This window comes from Martes martes (genome assembly GCF_963455335.1).
Source record: "Martes martes genome assembly, chromosome: 5".
NCBI lineage: Eukaryota > Metazoa > Chordata > Mammalia > Carnivora > Mustelidae > Martes > Martes martes.
Window position 1 is genome coordinate 135,308,971 of NC_137892.1, and position 20,042 is coordinate 135,329,012.

The 20,042-nt window shown below is 34.5% G+C and overlaps 1 protein-coding gene across 1 annotated transcript in view; it reads left to right on the plus strand.

Annotated features, from left to right (window-relative positions):
• RICTOR (RPTOR independent companion of MTOR complex 2) overlaps positions 1–20,042 on the plus strand; it is a 124,944-nt gene that overhangs the window by 37,175 nt on the left and 67,727 nt on the right. Inside the window, exon 3 of the mRNA XM_080803916.1 lies at positions 7,902–7,999. Within this exon, the coding sequence (XP_080660042.1) occupies positions 7,902–7,999 (98 nt within the window). The remainder of the gene's footprint in view (positions 1–7,901; positions 8,000–20,042) is intronic.

A 20,042-nucleotide genomic window follows, 5' to 3' on the forward strand; every position in this document is an offset into this window, starting at 1 on the left:
AAAAAAATTTTTTTTAGAGAATGTGAGCAGGGGAGGGGAAGAGTGGGAGGAAGAGAGAGAGAGAGAGAATGAATCTCAAGCAGGCTTCACACACAGCACAGAGCCTGACTTGGGACTTGATCTCATGACCTGACTTGAGTCAAATGAAGAGTGGGTGCTTAACCGACTAAGCCACCCAGGTACCCCAGTTTTTTAAGGATTTATTCAAAATTATGATTTGAAATAAAGATTACAGAATATATAATTCTAATTATTAAGATTATATATTCATACATCTTTTAATTTAAAAAATCTTATTTAAATTCAATGTAATATATACTGTATTATTAGTTTCAGAGGTATGTATACATCTTTTAATAGAAGTTCTGTTCAGATGAGTCATTTACCTATTTCCAGCTGACTCTTATGTTTCATGTTCTGTACCTTGATCTTGGCCTGTATCTTACAGTTATAATATATTATGACATGCTTGTAATAAACCAATTAAAGACACGATTTTTGTTTGTACCATTGTAAACCAGTCACATTAGTGAACTGGTAGATGTCACTTATTTAATTTATCCAATCAGTTACAAAATGATAACCTTCAACAAGGACCCCCCCCCCCATATTAGTATATAAATCTTTTCCCCTTGAAATCATTCAAAATCAGCACTTCTTTGGAATTATAGAAAGGAAGATGTATTTTTGAATGAATAGAGAAAAGGTAACTTTTCTCTGAGGTAACTTTGACATCCAAAATTGAAGTGGAGGGAAAGAGATCTGAACCTTTGGGTCATTGGAAAGACAGTCTCAAAATGTTACAGATCAGCAAAAGTCACCTCACTTTTTCCTGCCATCGTTATTATGCAAGTAGGACATGGAAACAAGAACCCAGCAAAACTATTATCTTCTGTCTCTGGGAAAAAGAAATAGAGGGGCACCTGGGTGGCTCAGTTGGTTGAGCGACTGCCTTCGGCTCAGGTCATGATCCCGTACTTCCAGGATCGAGTCCCGCATCGGGCTCCCAGCTCCTTGGGGAGTCTGCTTCTCCCTCTGACCTTCTCCTCTCTCATGCTCTCTCTCACTCATTCTCTTTCAAATAAACAAAATCTTTAAAAAAAATTAAAAAAAAAAAGAAATAGAATGCAGACCTAGTTGTAAGAAAATCTTTTTTTTTTTTTTTTTTTTTTTTTTTACAGTTTACTTATTTATTAGAGAGAGAGTATTTGCACAGGCAGGTGGAGGGGCAGAGGGAGAGAGAGTTTCAAGCAGATTCCCCACTGAGCAGGGAGCCCAACATGGGGCTTGATCTCAAGACTCTGAGATCATGAGCTGAAACCAAGAGTCAGATGCTTAACTGACGAAGCCCCCAGGTGCCCCATGTTTAAGAAAATCTTATTAACAATAGTTGAAGTTTAACTATACTTACAGTAGTATCATTTATAATACAATGTGGGATACTTTGCAGAGTGAAAGGAGGTGGTATTAATAATTATAGTGAAACAACAGATGTAAATTTGAAGCCAGGCAGATGTGATAGATACATTGTCATAACTGCTGCAGTAGTGGTATGAAGGATGTGTCATGGGAACATAAAGAGGGGGTCTTGTAGATTAGGGAAAACCTTTATACATCTGAGCCAGACTTCAAGAATGAGAAGGATTTTTCCCCAAGTTGGCAAGACAGAGGGCAGGCCAGGCTAAAGAAACCTAGTGTCTGTCGTCTTGGGGACCATGTAGCCCTGCCTCTTACCAAATCATTCCCTCTCAAGAGGTGCTTCATGTCCATCATTCTTCTAAAACAGCCCTATGAAAACTTGCAGTTTTTAGTATGATAAACCTAACATTTAAGAAGATTATAATTAAACTGATTTGCTGGCAGTAGTAACAGATTTTCCTTGCCCATCTCTACTACAGTATTTGTATTTAAAATATGTCAATGATTAAAAGAAGATGATTACCTGCTATAGAGAGGAAACATGAATATTTTCAGTATGTGAGCAATGATAATACTTGTTTTGCATTCCATATGGTTACACCAGAACAAATGGATGAAAGTTAGAAAGGAGCATATTTTGTCATTGGTATAAGAAAAAGTATCCTACCATGTGATCCAAAGGTTGAAACAGGCTCTCCTGAAAGTTCTGAGTTCCTCTGCATCAGAGGTAAAAGGAAGGTCCTTTTCCCAGGGTGCAATCAATGGGATATATCATTTCCCTACTGAATTATATCTCTTTGATATTAATAATTGTTAGAGAATTTCAGGAAATGTTAGAGCTTGAAGCAGTTCTTCCTCAACTTTTGGATCTGTGGGTAAGGGTGGGAAGATATATTCCCGGTGTGTTTGCTAGTAGAGGGGGACAGATTTGCTGCTGGCTTTTGCAAAGGTAATACCAACTATCGTAATTCCCATATGCTTTTAATCATTTAAGTCTATCTAATAGATAGTATCTAATAGATGATATTAAAGATATCACTAAGTCATATCAGATTTATGTAGTCATATTTAATTTTGTTACATTAAATTTTTAATACACCCTACTTTACTAGCTTGTTGCTTTATTAGCATTTTTTCACATATATTCACAAGTAAATCACAGAAAATATTGTTCAGCTCTGCTCCCACTTGTAATTCCTCTTTGAAATTTTCAAGAAGGCAGATGAGATGATAACAGTTTCTACTTTAAAATTGAGCAAATCTTGGGGCACCTGGGTGGTTCAGTCAGTTAAGCATCTGCCTTCGGCTCAGGTCATGATCCCAGGGTCCTGGGATCGAGCCCTGCATCAGGCTCCTTGCTAAGCAGGGAATCTGCTTCTCCCTTTCCCTCTGCCTGCTGCTCCGCTGCTTGTGCTGTCAAATAGATAAATAAAATCTTTCTTAAAAAATGAGTAAACCTTAAAAAAAATAAATAAATGAGCAAATCTTGGATCATAAAAGTAATGTTCTAAAACATGAAACAAAAATTCATTAAACACATTAATAGGGATGCCTGGGTGGCTCAGTTGGTTAACTGCTTGCCTTTCAGCTCAGATCATGGGATTGAGTTCCGCATCATGCTCCTTGCTTATCAGGGAGCCTGCTTCTCCTTCTGCCTGTGGCTCCCCCTGCACGTGCTCTGTTTCTCTCTCTTTCTCCTCCCTGTGACAAAATCTTAAAAAAAAATAAAATAAAATAAACACATTAACATAGGCATTAAGCATTTGCTTGGACTAAACACATAATTTTCACGATTCATAAAAATTGTATTTACTAAAAAATAACTTTAACTATAGTTGCTACTATTGGGTATTTGTTATGGTTTAGGCACTATGCTAAGCACCTCACATCTTTTAACAGTGCTTTCAAAGTAAGTAATTAGTATTTTCACTATAGATAGGAGAAAGTGGATGCCCACGAGATTGACTTAGACAGGGCTGTGTGGTTTTTTTGTAGGTGAATAAACTAGATTTGAATCCAGTTCTTTTTCATTTCATAGTTCTTTACAGTACTCCCAAATAGCTGTATGCTAGTAGTTCTTGGTCATTAATCTACTATATGTACTTGAACCTAAATTTATTTAAAAATCAATTTTATGTTTTGTATTTATTAACAGATAAAAATACTTCTATAAAGTTTATTGCAGCATGTTACAAAGCAGTAACTATTAAAGACATTTTAAAATAAATGCATGTTTACTCACTCAAATATGGACATACACTGTGTACCTGTGTGTATATGTGTGAATGTGTGCCTATATGGAGACTTGAGCTGGAGGGGAATGAGTGTATATGTATGTGTCTGTACATATATAGATCTAGATAAAAGATTTGTCTACTGTAGTTTTCTCTTGGTGTTTTTTTGCATGTATGTGTATGTATATGCATATGTGTTTATATAATGTTAAATTGCTAGATATTTAGAGTTGGCTGATTATTTCATTACCCTCAGAGATTCATCAGGAACACTCAGGACTCACAAGTTACACAATAAGAGGAAAAGAGCCACTGTAATTCTACTAGTTCTTTTGTGTTTTGCTTCCTTGCTTTTGAATGGTTTGCCATCATAGCCAGCTAGCTGAAATTTTTCTTCCCCTAGGCATCTGTGGGTTTCCTAAACATCAGGGCTTCTGGGAATATCCTGACAATCTCATTTGTGTTTTATACTTCTCACATAGCACTGTTATCAGTAGATAGCTTTGGAGATACTAAGTTGGAAACATTAAGTGAGAGTAGGAAGAAATAAAAAGAGGTAAACTTTTTCCTGAATTTCTTTTTGCTTCTTCCCATCTTACCAACCCCCAGTAAAAACCACATTGAGCTCAGTTTCCCCGCTACTCATCCAAGTTTAAGTTCTGACTATATGGAGAAGACTATAGAGCCAAACTATGTCAGCCAAGTCCGCTTTATTGAAATAAAGCCACGTTCATTCATTTATGTATTTTCTATAGTTGCTTTCTTGGTAAAACAGCTGAGTGTAGTAGTTAAAACAGAGACTTTATGTCCTTCAAAGTTTAAAATACTTACTGTCTGGATCTTTACAGAAAAAGTTTGCAGACTCCTGATGTAGCAGGTAAGGAAGAAACCAGGGATTTCTCATTTCTTTTCCAGCAACTTTAACCTGTTATTTCCATGGGAACTTTGTAGGACATGAGCATTGCATAGTATTTCATCTAAAATGGCGCTCATATTATTTTGAGTTGGTCTAGGAAGTAGCTTCTGGAAGGAAACAGCTTGTTTTTTCAGCAGATAATGTTATGAAGAAACTTTGAAAGTTGTCCTTAGTTGGGGGTTCCTGGGAATTAATTACGTAAAAGAGAAAGGAGGTGAGGAGGGGAAGGAAGGAGAAAGGCTAGTTCATTTTGATTTGGATTGACAACTGTAACACCTGTATTATTAGTGTTTGGTTCATTTTGTATTATTATTCATGAGGCAAACGTTTGATCCGGTGTTGACTTCTCACCACCTGTCAATTTTCAGATTGTGTGCAGGGAGATTTTTTTGTTGCTGTTGTCAGTTTTCTTCTACTTGTATATAGGGTCTATTAAAGAAGGATGTCTTTTGCTCACTGATGTATTTCCACTACCTAAAATAGTACTTGCCTATAATAGATGTTTAAATATTATTTGTTGAGTGAATGAACTCAGATACGAGATTTTATTTTTGTAGCAAGATTGGTTTTTCAAAAATGTCTACAATCAGTTTGTACCTAGATAATAGGCAATAGTTAGAAATCCACAAACCTTTGTGAAGAATAAATATTTCCAGATTAATGATTTTAATTGTTGGTCCTATCAGAACATTACATAATAGTAACTGTATGATCATTTCAGTGAAGCTTTGGTGCCTGAAAACCTAATTATAAGTTGATGTGAACTGGTTAGGTTATATGTTTCCATTAGGTGAATTTCTCAACTGGCTTGATCTTAACTCTTAACTCTTATTTTGCAAATGCTATAGGTTCTGAATTACCTTGAAGGCTGTTATAAAATTAATATAAAGTTCTGAAATACAATTAAACCATTTTGACACCATTGGTTTACTTACAGTTTTCTTCTTCAATCTCTTCAAATACCATTTATAATAGTGAAAAGGTATTACTAAATAATAACATTGATTTAACCTTGCAGTTCTTTTTGGTGGAATCTGATTCTACCCAGTGATGAGCTGCTTTCATTCCACTTTTAAGATAACCTCAGAGTCACTAATTATAAAGACATATACTGAGCCATTTAAAATTAGATTGAGTTACATTGGGATTTAAAAAATCCAGAATTTGTGGGAGATGCTGTGAATGATCTCAGTGTATAGCAATTTTAAAGTACTTGGAAATAGCTGGGGTATGTAGTGTGCTTAGTGGTTTGGCACTAACCAGTTTGTGGTTGTCATGGCTAACACCCAGTAAAACAGAATGGAGGAAAATAAGCAGATGCAAGCTAAATGTAAAATAGGACAATGCAGTTTCATTTGCTGAGGAAAACAGTAATTCAAAACAAATAGTTCTTTGATTTTGTGTTAACAGATAAAATTCTCAAAGTCATAATGGCTCTTAGATTAAAATACCAGCCATGTGATGATACTCTTTTTTTCTTCTTTAGCTTGTGCTTTTGTTTTGTTTAAACAAATGGATGCTGAATATATGAAAAGTAAAATAGCTTGTAGCAACCTGAGGAAATTGACACTCTATTCCAGGGGAGTTGGTGGGCTGCTGACCACAGGGCCATATCTGGCTGTTACCCATTTTTGTAAAGCAAGTGAGCTAAGATTGTTTTTTATGTTTTTGAAGCTTTTTTCTTTCTTTCAGTATTTTGAAAGATGTTGCTCTACTTTCTTCTCATCTGCCTTGTTTCTCATGAGAAGTCTCCTGTCAACCTTTTCTTTGCCCCTCTCCACATAACTTGTCTTTTTTAGTATGGTTCCTTTTAAGGTTTTCTCTGCCAGTGGTTTTGAGTAACGTGATTATGATGTGCTTTGGTCTAGTTTTCTTCATGTTTCTGTACTTGGGATTGGTTGAACTTCCAGGGTTTATTGGCTTATTTTCATCAAATTTGGAAAGTTTTCATCCGTTATTTCTTCAAATAATTTTTTTATCCTCCATTTCTTTCCTTTGAGGATTCCAGTTATACATTGTCATTGTGTTAGGCTACTTGAGGTCTTTCAGTTCATTGATGTTCTTTTCATTTATTTCTTTTTTCTCTCTGTATTACATTTTGGATAATTTAAATTGCTTTGTCTTCAAGTTCATAGTTCTTACTTTCTATAAAAAGTTATTATGCATTTATTCCCATCTGGTATATTTTCATTTAGACCTAGTTTTCATCTCCAGGAATTCAGTTTGAATGATTTGCATACCTTTCATGCCTCTCCCAAAGTTTTTGCACATATTGGCTTTTAATGTTCTTATCTGTTAATTCTAATATCTTTGTTAGTTCTGAGTTATTTTGGTTGATTAATTTTTCTGCTTTTTGTAAGTCTATTTTCCTGCTTCTTTGCATATCTGATAAATTTCAACTGGCTGTTAAACATTGTAATTTTTGCCTTGTTAGGTGCTTCATATTTTTTTTATTTCATATAAATTTTGACCATTGGTCTGAGACACAGTTTAGTTACTTGGGATTACTTTAATTCTTTCAAGTTTTGCTTTGAAGATTTGTTAGGTGGGATAAAAGAAGTGTTTAGTCTTACTCTGACTCTAACCAATCCATGTGAATTATACAGATTTTCAGTCTGGCTCTTAGGAACAGGCACTGCTCCCTGTCCTGTGTGAGCAGAGGGTACTTTCCTTCTTACTTCTTTCAAGTAGTTAATTTCCTCACATGCATGGACTAGTCATTGCTGTACAGACTACTAGAGGGGTCCCTTTGCAGATCTTCAGCATTCTCTCTCTTTTCTAATTCTTCCTGGTTTTCTTGGACTCTTGAGTTCTGTCTTTAAAACTTGGACTGTTTGCCTGGATTTTTACCTGTCAGCACCAACACCTGGGAACTTTCTTAAGACAGTTAGCTGGGGGCAGTTCTAGGGTACAGTTGTGTGTTTCTCACCTCTCAGGGATCACTGTTCTTTACTGAGGTCCTGTGTTTTGAGAACAATGGTTTCATATATTTTGTCCTGTTTTTTGGTTGATTCAAATATATTGGACAGTATTTTTGGCGCCTTTTGTATATTGTAGCAAGAAGTAATAGTTGGAATGTTGAAATTTAAGGTTTAGTAGTTAAATAATTCCAGGTGATGATACATGAGTTGGATCATAGGTATGAGTGGAGCAGAGGTGTGAAGGTCATTCACATGGACTTTGAAGTCACCTAAGTAGATGGATTTGAGATAGAGAATAAGGTTTTAAACCAAGACCAAAGTTGTGGAGCTTAAATAACTGCATGTTTTATGTGTTTGGTTAGGAAAGTACTTTTCTAAAATGATGTTAATTTGTCTTGTCTTTTCTTCTAGAACCTTCTGACAACTTAAGGGAGATTCTCCAAAATGTGGCCAAATTGCAAGGAGTATCAAATATGAGAAAACTAGGCCATCTGAATAACTTTACTAAGGTAAGTAAGTAACTCATCTAAAATTCGTTATTCCTTATTATACTTACCTCGGATGCTTTTTAACTATCATTAACAAGAAATTAACAAGAAATTCTTGAGTAGTCACCTAATATATTAGTGCTTTCCTCTGCTGCTTCTCATGGATTTTGTCATGTGTTATTAATTTCAGTGTATTTGAATAATGGAAGTGTGTGCATGTTTGTTGCAGGAAATTTGGTAGGTTCAGAAAGTAAAGAAAAAATGTCACTAAGAAGTCCATTATTGGGTCTTTACTGTTTTTCACATGGTATATTACTTTTACCTTTTTAATACTCATTTTTATGTGATAATATATGATAAATGTTGGTACATAAGTACATGTGTGTTTTGCATTTCATAGGCATAACCATTATTCTCAGAGAAATATTAAAACTTCCTCTCCATTATCCCTGATTCTCTAATTCTAATTTTGGTTAGAGCCCAGGATGAATGAAGGGCCCTTGTCCCAAATAAATATTGACTTGATCTTTATTAGAAGCCAAGAATTCTTGACTTTGATAGATGGATTGATATGTTTTTGAGCTTGGTAATGCTGGACAGCCAACTCTTGGAAACACTAAAAATGCCTGTTATTTGAGATGATGCCATAAATAGGAAACAGAATGGTTCCTTTGGGAAGATTTTTTTTCTTTTTTAATTTCCTCCATATACATTGTTCTGCTGCATTTAAATTTGGGATTAATTATATGTTTAACACCTTAAAAGCGTGACCCATAGACCAGCAGCATTGCTGTCACCTTGGAGCTTGTTTGAAATGTACTATGTTGGCCCTACCCCAGACCTACTGAATCAGAATCTACATTTTAATTAAGATTCTCAGGTGAATTTGTATGTACATTAAAGTTTGAGTGGCACTCCTTTAATCCTTCCAAAATGTTTAATTCTTTGCTAACTAATAATTAGACTATGGCTTTGAGTTTGTTTTACTTCACAGAATTAAAAGGAGATGGGAATATACTCACTGTATAACAAAACCGTTTTTTCAATATGGTGACAAACAATAAATATAAAATAGATTGGTTTTTGTTTTTCATAGTTGAACAATGTGTTTATTTTTCTTTAGTGAAGTTTTGGAATATTCTGGCATCTATGAGGGACAAGAAAATGATATTTTAAATGACCTGAAAAAACATTGAATAGGTGCTTGAGAAAAAGTTTTCAAAAATATCCCTAGGTATATTGGCATTTTTTTAACGAATGTAATGAAAATCTTCCAAGTGCATGTTTCAGTGTGCTTGTCAGATAATGTCAAGTCTTTGAGACCCAGAATTCTTTCATGATTGTAAATTGTATATGCTCATTTTACTCCCTTCTATTAAATTTTCCAATTTTACCTCACTATTCTTTACTCAACTCTTTTATCACTTGCCTAGATTTAACCATTAAAAACAACTTAATATAGGTTTATGTCCTGTTTGAATTCATGGTTCCTGTCATAATCAGGTTGATATCTAGATATGTAGTTCCACATCTTTTGCCAGATAGGATTCTGAAAGTTGGGGATGGATGTAAAGATGAGTGATTTTTTTTTTAATATTACTGTGGCACTAGTATGGATCCTAAAGCAATATTAAAAATCTAAAGCAGCACCTTCCAGTAGAAATGTAATGTGAACTGCAAATATAATTTTAAATTTTCTAGTACCACATTAAAAAAGGAATAGGAAGCATGTGAAATTATTTTTAATAATACTACTTTCTTTAATCCAGTATATTACAATTATTATCATTTGATGTGATTTGTATAAAATATTAATGAAATATTTAACATTTTTATACTAAATCTTTGAAATCAAGTGTGTATATTACGCTTATAGTGCTATCAATTCAGAATAGCCACATTAACAGTGCTCATAGCATCCTGTGGCTAGTGGATACTAACCATAATGGACAATACATACATAGAGACAGACTTTGGAATAGAAGTAGTGTAAACATTTATTTCTAGGAATCTGTTGGACACTTTTCTTTTTCCCTTCTATATTCTCCGTTTATTTCTGTCTCCATCCCTGCTTCTCTTGGGTTAGGGTCGGGTGCTGTCTCCCTTTTTCCCTTTTCCATTTTCATTGTTCTTTGTCTTTGTTTGAATTTTTCCCACAGTATTTCACTAAGTTGTTTTCTTGGTCTTTCCTTGGTTTGTGTTCTCCTAGTCTTTTCTCCCCCTTCTCCTTCCCTTCACTCTCTCGTTCTCTGCTATTTCTCCCTTCTTCATCTCCTCTCCACCTTTCTCTAACCTCTTCTCTTTCTCTCCTTCCTTATTTCTCCCTCCTTTCTCTGTTCCCTCTCTCCTCCTCTTCCCCCATCGTAGTCCTGTAGAGTACAGAATGATTTATCTCCTTAATAAAGGCCCTGGGCTTTGGGGCTCTTTGTATTCTTGTTTGTTTTTTATTTTGCTTTATCCTCTCATTGTAATTTTCACATTTCCCTCTGGCCCTCGTACCAGCTTATAGCAGCCCTTTTATTTGCTATTATAAATTATTTATGGATTTAAAAACCAGAAAACCAGACTTACTAGAATTTGTCTACAATATGCGGGACTAAATCTTGAGTCAGGGTCTGAGGGGCTCTCTCATTAGTGAAGTCCACGAACACTGGACTTGATAAAATCAGTTTGGCTGCCTGGTGATAACAACGGGAAAAGCATGGGCTTTAGATCAAGTAGATGGAGACTTACAGTCCAGCTCTGACCATAACTAGCAAGGCAGTCTTGGGCAGATTTCTTTACTCAGGTAATCTTGATGCCGTTAAAAGGCAAGGTCATTATAGTACCTGGCATACAGTAGGTACTTCATAACAGATAACATAGCACCTTTTAACCTGGGATTTGTTTTTGTTTGCTTTAGTATTTTTTGCCATTTTTCTGGTTTTTTTGGCTGATTGTAAGGACATAAATCTGCTTAATAATTCAAGTTGCAGAGTAGTAAGCTGTTACTATAACAGGGTTTTTCAACCTCAGTAATTCTGCCATAATGGACTAGCTAATTATTTATCTTAGAAAGCTGTCTTCTCATTTGTAGTATATTTAATAGCATCCCTGCTTCTACCCCCTAGATGCCAGTAGCATACCTCCACCAGTTGTGATAAGCAAAAATGTCCCCAGACATTGCCAAATGTTTCCTGGAGGCAGAATTGCCCCTGGGTAAGAACCATTCCTGTAAATAAGTGTCAGTAGATTTTATTATAAAATTTCTTCAGATACCTAGTGCAAAATAAATGCTTAGCAAATTTAATCATAATATAATGTATCTTTGAATTCCATTTTGGTGGAGAGCTAGGTTCATAAACATTTACATAGCTGGTATTTCATGTTCTTACAGAGTAAAATTAGAAAGTCTCAGAAATCTCTATGAATATCCCTATAGAATAAGAAATCTTTATAGAATATATATATCTCTGTAGAAAAAGAAAATAAGAAAAATAATTGATGTCACTTAGTTAGACTAGTTAGGAATTAGTTGGCCACCCTTCTCTTTGTTCCCGTAAGAGATTATGTGTGTCTACTAAATTTTATTGTTTGTTATTACTATTTGTTTTGGGTTACTATCTTATTAAATTGAGTTTCTTATTGGAGAAAGACAACTATCATATGATCTCCCTGATATGAGGAAGTGGAGATGCAACGTTGGGGGTTTGGGGGGTAGGAAAAGAATAAATGAAACAAGATGGAATCGGGAGGGAGACAAACCATAAGAGACTCTTAATCTCGCAGAACAAACTGAGGGTTGCCGGGGGAGGGGGGTAGGGAGAGGGTGGTGGGGTTATGGACATTGGGGAGGGTATGTGCTATGGTGAGTGCTGTGAAGTGTGTAAACCTGGTGATTCACAGACCTGTACCCCTGGAGCTAATAATACATTATATGTTTATAAAAAAATAAAAATTATAAGAAAAAAGTAAATAAACATAAGAAACCTGTAGTATTTCTTCTTCTGCTCTTATATTCCCTTTTACTCCAAAGTCTGGTATATAGCAAGTATTTAATTAAAGGTTTTATATTATATCGAGAAGATTTTGTATTTTAAATATGAGTTTTGGCTGTACTACTATTTGTCTTGTTTTTTTAATATAAGCCTGCTGTTAGGATAAACTTAATTTGTAGATCAATGGGGCTAAAATGTTGTATAGGATAGACCTCTTCTGCAGAGTTAAACTTCCTTTTAAAGTTTGAAGAGAGGGTGCTAGTGATGTGATCCTATAACCATGTGAATGTCACACACCCATGCTTGCCTTCTGACATCATTTCACTAGATAAAGTAATGTGTATAACAGACTACTGATGAATATAATCTTAGTATCCTATTTTTAAAACTGACAACATGCTTATAATCTAATGACCTGTTTTTTTAAACATGAAAATATTTCAGCTTTTTACATTCTAAAAGTTCTCTTTTCCTGTGTTTAATCTCCTATATTCTATACTGAAAGCTCCAAAAGAATCTTTATTTTGTTCTGTATTGAAAAAACTTTAGAAATAGTATAAGCTAAATATAAAAAATTAAAACAGCACGGAACAATTTACAGTAAAATGTGAAAGTTCTTTCTCACATACCCTTCCCATACTCCTCCCCACTATGACAAAAGTACCATTCTCTAGAGGTAACCACCAGGAAGTATTTATCCTTCTCTGGTATGATTGTGTGTGTGTGAGTGTGTGTGTGTGTGTGTGTGTGTGTTTGTTTCATTGAGTTGTGAGAATTAAATGAGCTAAACGAAAATGTGTGCTTAATAGAGTACTGAATTTATTTACCATTTATTACTTGTGCACAAAGGTTTTTTTCTCTTTGTTTTTGTTTTTGTTTTTAAGGATTTTATTTATTTGTTTGACAGAGATCACAAGTAGGCAGAGAGGCAGGCAGAGAGAGAGGAAGGGAAGCAGGCTCCCTGCTGAGCAGAGAGCCCTATGCGGGGCTCCATCCCAGGACCCTGGGATCATGACCTGAGCCGAAGAGGCTTTAACCCACGGAGCCATCCAGGCACCCTGGGTTTTTTTTTTTTTAATTAATTTATTTATTTTAATAAACATATAATGTATTTTTATCCCCAGGGGTACAGGTCTGTGAAACGCCAGGTTTATACATTTCACAGCACTCATCATAGCACATACCCTCCCTAATGTCCATATCCCCACCACCCTCTCCCGTCCCCCCTCCCCCCAGCATCCCTCAGTCTGTTTTTTGAGATTGAGTCTTTTATGGTTTGTCTCCCTCCCAATCCCATCTTTTCATTTTTTCTTTTCCTACCTCCCCCCAAACCCCCCACATTGCATCTCCACTTCCTCATATCAAAGAGATCATATGATAGTTGTCTTTCTCCGATTGACTTATTTCGCTAAGCATAATACCCTCTGGTTCCATCCACATCATTGCAAATGGCAAGATTTCATTTCTTTTGGTGGCTGCATAGTATTCCATTGTGTATATATACCACATCTTCTTTATCCAATCATCTCTTGATGGACATCTAGGTTCTTTCCATAGTTTGGCTATTGTGAACATTGCTGCTATAAACATTCGGGTGCACGTGCCCCTTCGGAGCACCACGTTTGTATCTTTAGGGTAAATACCCAGTAGTGCAATTGCTGGGTCATAGGGTAGCTCTATTTTCAGTTTTTTGAGGACCCTCCACACTGTTTTCCAGAGTGGTTGCACCAGCTTGCATTCTACCCCGGTTTTTTAAATGAGATCATGACATATATATTGATTTATAGTTTGCACTTTTCTGCTTTCCGATATATCATAGAATCCTTTCCTTTTCTATAAATATAGATCTATTTTTTTAAAGCTGCATGTATGTGTGTGGTTAGATATATGTGTGTAGATGTATCCACATATATATTTGTGTTTGTTTACAAATATATACATATTTGTACATATGCATACGTACATATACTGTAACTTAGTCCACCATTAAAAAATGTTTTTCGTAGTTCTTTTTGCTATTTTAAATAATGTATACTAACACTTTTGTGTACTTTCTTATGCAGAATAGGATTTAGAAGTGTGATTTCTAAAAAAAGTAAAAAGAAGCATTTTCACTTTTTATTTTAAAACCCGCTTCTAAGTGCACTCTGAAAAGACCATGTTGTGGCATTCTTATCTGTGATGTTTTTTTTTTTTAAGTTTGGATTATTCTGTCTGTTCTTATTTGTGAGAACTAGTAATTTAACCTTCAGAACAATATGAGTAAAATGTGAATATCAATTAATTGTTTTAATTAATCTGTTTTAATTGATCATTATATTTTTTTAAAATAATCTTAATAAGCATCTCAGGCATTTTTATTACCTAGAAGTAGTTTAGACTTCTGTCTTACCTTTGTAAGATTATGCTATTGTTGATTGCTCCTTTTACATATTTTAGTTTTTATAAGAAAGTCTTATTAAAAAAATTCAACAAACTTAATTAAACTGAACTAAAGTGAAAAGAAGTTATTTGCTCTCATGATGAGAAAAAACATATTTTGGGTCCTAATTTCAGGTAAAACAACCCAAGGGTTGAAAAAATGTTAATTGTATTCTGTCTCTCCATTTCTTAGCTGGCTTGCCTTTTTTTTTTTTTTTTAAAGTTAGCTTCATTCTGAAACACTTTCCATTTAGCTAAGATACATCGTCCTTACAGTTTTTAATCATAAAAGCAGAGGGTAGCCCTCTCTTACCATCTTCTACATGAACTATCATTTTGGTCACATTCAGCTAGACATTGTGACTGATAGTCATAAAAACAAATGGAATGGGAGCAACAGAAACCCAATGAAAAATGTGATATCTAATAATTTTACATATTAAGTGACTGTTACGATGCTAATTCTAACGTTTTGAAAGGTCTTTAATGATTTCTGAACGTAACCCATGATTTGGTTCTGAATATACACACTTAATGTGATAGGGCAGGCAGTGTTAACATTTTAATAACTTAAAACAACTTAAAAGCAATAGTTATTAACCACCACTGAAAACATAGCCCTAACATCTGTTACTATCCCTGGAAAATAGACAACAATTATGACAAACATGCTATGTTTTGTCATAAATTGATCTTTTTAGTTGTTACTTGTGATCTTCCTTTCCAACTGAGTGGGCATTTTTTTCAAAAGTGTTTCTTGCAGTTGAAACGTTTCTCTTGCATTGTTTTTTCTTTTTCAAAATGGAGGATGAGGATTTTTTATACATACATATAGATTTATAGTAGAATGGAAGATTTCCTAAGCTTTGAGACAAAAGGGGAAGATTATACTCTTTTCAAAATACTTTTCAAAATGTGATTTTTGAAGACCATAATAATAACTTTGAGGGTTTCTTTTAGCTTTTCATCAAAACTGCTAACTCTAACAAATGTTAAATCGTGGACAGTCCTATATTTTGGTCTAGGAGGGTGGGTAATTTGGAAACTATGTTTCCCCGAATCTACAGTTTTCTACAAGGATCTGGCACATGTGAAAAAGATAGTACAGAAATGAGAATCAAGTACACTTTTAGGGGAGAAACCAATCCTTGACAGGACAAGACTTAATTTACTTTATTTCTAGGATTTCAGAGCATTTTGTTTTATTAACATGCATTGCTACTGTAACAAAAAACTGGAAATACTGCCTTTTTAGAACTTGAGTTGATAGGTCAATCATTGTTTCAAGAAGTAACATTTTTTCCCATTTTAAAAACACAGTATATTTATTTTTAAAGATTTTGGGGTGGGGCAGAGGGAGAAGGGGAGAGAGAATCTCAAGTGGATTCCACACTGAGCATGGAGCCAGATACAGGGCTTTATCCCACCACCCTGAGATCACAGCCTGAGTTGAAATTAAGAGTTGGTCACTTAACCGACTGAGCCACCCAGGCATCCCAAAACACAATATTTTATATGTTGATATAAACAAATTCTAAGCTTCACTTTTCTATTAAATTTGAGTTGGAATGTGTCCAAGGTCTAAGTGATCATGATGCATCATAAGCAGTTCTTTTTTTTTTTAAGTAATGTACCATACAATAACAATGCTAGTAATCTTAAATACCTGGAAATCTCAAGTAAATGCTGAATTATGTTTAATAGTGTCAGTAGTTAATAGTTTTTGTGTGTGTTCTGATCCTTTGAAATGGGCAATTTTTGTTATGTGTGTTTCTAATTAACTGTTTTGGAAAAAATAATTTCACTTACCTCATATATAACCAGAGTGCAGTTCTCTAGACTTTAGAATCATACCATTTTTGAGGCTGGAGAAATGAAATAAAGATGGTAATGTTCAGTTATTTATTTTTTATATCAAATCTCCTCTCTCCCTTTGCCCCTGTGTAAATAATTCTAATACAGAATTGTAGTAATATTTTCATAGTGGGCTCTGGACTCAGACTAGTTTGGTCTGATTTCTGGCTTTATCACTTACTAGCTTTTTGGCATTGAGAAGTCATATTATCTACTATGTCTAAAACTCATTTGTCTTCATTTCTAAAAATATTATTTTCTAGGATTAGCAAGATTAGTAGTGAATAAATGTTACTTCCATTCCTATTCATGAATTTTATATATGGATAACCGTCCCCAGGTTATATAATACTGATTCATTATAAACATTTCCAAAATACAGAAAAGCACAGAGAGGAAAATAAATCACCTTGACCGCACTTTCATTTTTGGTGTCAAAATTTTGATATATAGACTTTTAAAAAATGTATCTTTAAAAAAAATATATATATCTTTTAGAATTTTTTTCTTTGTCTTACCTGTACGTTATGTCTGTTTTTCCTCCTGTTTAAATATTATATAGTATTGATGGCTACAGGCATTTGTTCCTTTTTGAACATTTTCTTTCCAGTTCCTTACCATTGTAATAATGTTACAACCCACTCTATATTTAGATTATTTTGTTAATATAAATCACCAAAAGTAGATCCCTACCCTAGAGCATTTTTCCAATTTTTTTTTCCAAAATGTTTTCAGTTTATAATCCCACTGACAACATTTTGTCTTATTTGGTATTATCATGTTAAAAAAGCAATTTATGGCATTTTGGTAAGCTTTATTTCCAATGATATTTTTCAGTGTTTTTGGTTTAGATTTTAGGACATAGAAAGTATGTCATGTTTATTTATCAGTTTTGATCTTCATTAAACTCTTTGTACATTTTCTTATCCTCTTCTCAGTAATCTTTCCCTAATTTCTTTGGGCCTTTCACATTGTAAGTGCCTAGTCACTGTAGGCCCTACTTTGCTATGTGAGGGTCTAACGTTAGGGGCTGAATTGTGTCCCCCTAAATGATTTGTTGAAGCCTTCACCTGCAGTGCCTCAGTATGAGTTTGTATGTGGAGATAGGCTCTTCATAGGCAGCTAAGGTAAAATTAGGTCATTTGGGTGATCCCTAATCCAATGTGACTGGTGTCCTGATAAGAAAAGGAGATTAGTATACAGATATACACAGAGAAATGACCATGTAAAGACTTGAGAGAACCCAGGAGAGAGGACCCCAAAGCAAAGAACTTCTGTCAAAATATGTTGATGTTCTAGCTTCCAGAATCATGAGAAAATAAATTTCTGTGTTTCAGCTACCTGGTTTGTGGTATGTGTTACAGCAGCCCCAGCAAACTAATATCGGGCTGTAACCTTTGCTTATCATAATTTTGCAAATATTTTTGACTAGTATGTTAATAGACCTTTAATTTTAGGTATGCAGTTGGTTTTTTAGATATACATAAACTTTCCTCTTTTGTCTCAAAACTTAGGAAATCTTATGTTTTATTTTAAATATGTATATCTAAAAAATCCTCATCCTCCATTTTAAGTACTTAAAACATTGTGCAACAAAATGCAATAGAAATAACAAAATTTTTCATGCCATTTGAAAGTTTAGTCTAAAGCTTCTTTATCATATTTCAGAACTTTGAGGATTTTAGAGGTATACCAGTATTACCATTTTGGATAAAGACCTGTGAACAAAAGCTTTTTACCTTGTTTTGCTTGTTTGCTTATTTACACAGCATTTTCTTACCACACAAAGTGATCATTTGTATAGTCTCCTTTTCTGCTATGAAATATTGTAGTATCTGAGAGCTACTCTGTTCTGATCCCCTTACCTCTTCTATTTGGAACATTTCTTTTTTCTTTTGCTTCTAAAGAAGAAACTGGATAGGACATTTTATAAGGAGCCTACCAATAGGATAGGATTAGCTTTTTTTTTTTCTTCCCCCTGCACTATTGTGCCCTTTGAAATATATTCTTGGGCCCATTCTTTGCACAGACAAATGTGAGAGCCCTTTGGTTGGTTTATTTTGTCTTTTTAACATGTTCATAACTTCATACTGAAGAATAATAGCGTTTGGAATCCCTTCTGCATGTTACTTAAATGGTCAGTCTTCTCTTTCATCCATTTCAGTTAGGCCCATTAAATAACTTGAGAAACTTATATAACTTATTTTTCAAAACTCAGACTAGGTGGGAGGGAAGTAGCGCTAGTATTAGATCAGTGCTCTTAATGAAAACAAGAAAGACTGTTTGAAGGTAGCAGGAAACTTCTCAGTGGACAAGAAATGTAGGAGCCAGAGCTTCAGAGAAGGGACAGTCTTGTGGAGCTGAACTTTACTTCTCCAACAACTTTTGCCAAGAGATACTGGCTAGTGTAGAGTATAGGCAGAAAACTAGGACTCTGACTTTAGGCCCAGGAGTACTGTTACTAAAAGACAAAAAAGGAAAAAGACAGCACAGACCTTTTGGTGGAGACCTAAGGGAGATCTAGTAGAAGCAGATTGTTGTCTCTACACATTTGTTGAATCCTGAAACTATCTGAGCTGGTTCACTTAAAAATCTAAACAAAAAATATTTGAAAGTAAAGGTGGAGCTTGTAGTGTTTTCATAAGACAAAAATTAGATATGCCATCCTCATGGGCCTAATCCCCTCAACAACAAACAAGCTTTCAGTTGAAACATGGGGAGCAAGGAGGAAAAGGAAAAAGGGGAGAGATAGACTGAGTCTTACCAGAGCAGCAATTTGTCTGTACTTAGTATTGTCCAGTGACCTAACAAAAGAAGGATAAACCCTCAATGGAGAAAGATAACATCAGGAATCTCTGCAGGTTTTTATATACAGAGATTACAGGATCCACCAAAAGGCAGGACTACATGACTACAGCAAAAGGAAAAACAGATCCAGAGATGGTCTACATCATTCACATTCATCAGATAATAAGCACTTTAAAAATTTAAAATATGATTTATATGGCAAGAAAATAGAGGATCTATGGAAAACATAAGTGAAAAAGAAGATTTTTTTATTACTGGAATTGTGTAGTTAAATGAAAATTCAAGAGGGAAAGACAGTATCTAAAATGAAAAATCACTAGATAGAAGATTAGCTGTACTGGAAGACAGATAAATAGAAAATGTCCAGCCACAGCACTAAGATAAAAGAGAAGGGAGTAAATAGAGAAGACGTTTAGAGATTTGCAGTATACACAAAAAGATCTGATACTTCAATTACCAGAAAGAGAGAAGAGAGGAAATTGGGCAGAAGTAATTTTGAAGAGATAATGCACAGAATTTTCTAAAAACTAATAAAATATATCAACCCAGAGATCCGGGAATTTCTGTTTTTCCTAAGCAGGATAGATAAAAAGAAAAATCACACCTGAATGGTAAGATTGCTGAAAACCAAAGAAAAAGGGAAAAAAATCTTGAAAGGAGTCTGAGAAAAAGGATCTGACCTTCAAAGGAGCCAATAGTAAGACTGATAATCAGACTTTTCAATAGAGACAGTGAAAATCATTTTGGAGCTTTTCAGAAAATAGCAGCTAACCTAAAAATCTATAAATCCAGCAAGATAACCTTTAAAAACAGAAGAGAAAAAGAAATTTCCAGGCAAACAAAGGTCAAAAGAATCTGTTACCAGCAACCTTGGCTAAAAATTAAATAAATGAAAACACTGATAAATCAACAAGAAAATGAGGATTCTCTAGACAGAAGGAAGAATTCCCATTAAGATACAACGACATGAGGAATAATGGAAAAGGTGAATTTGTGGGTAAATG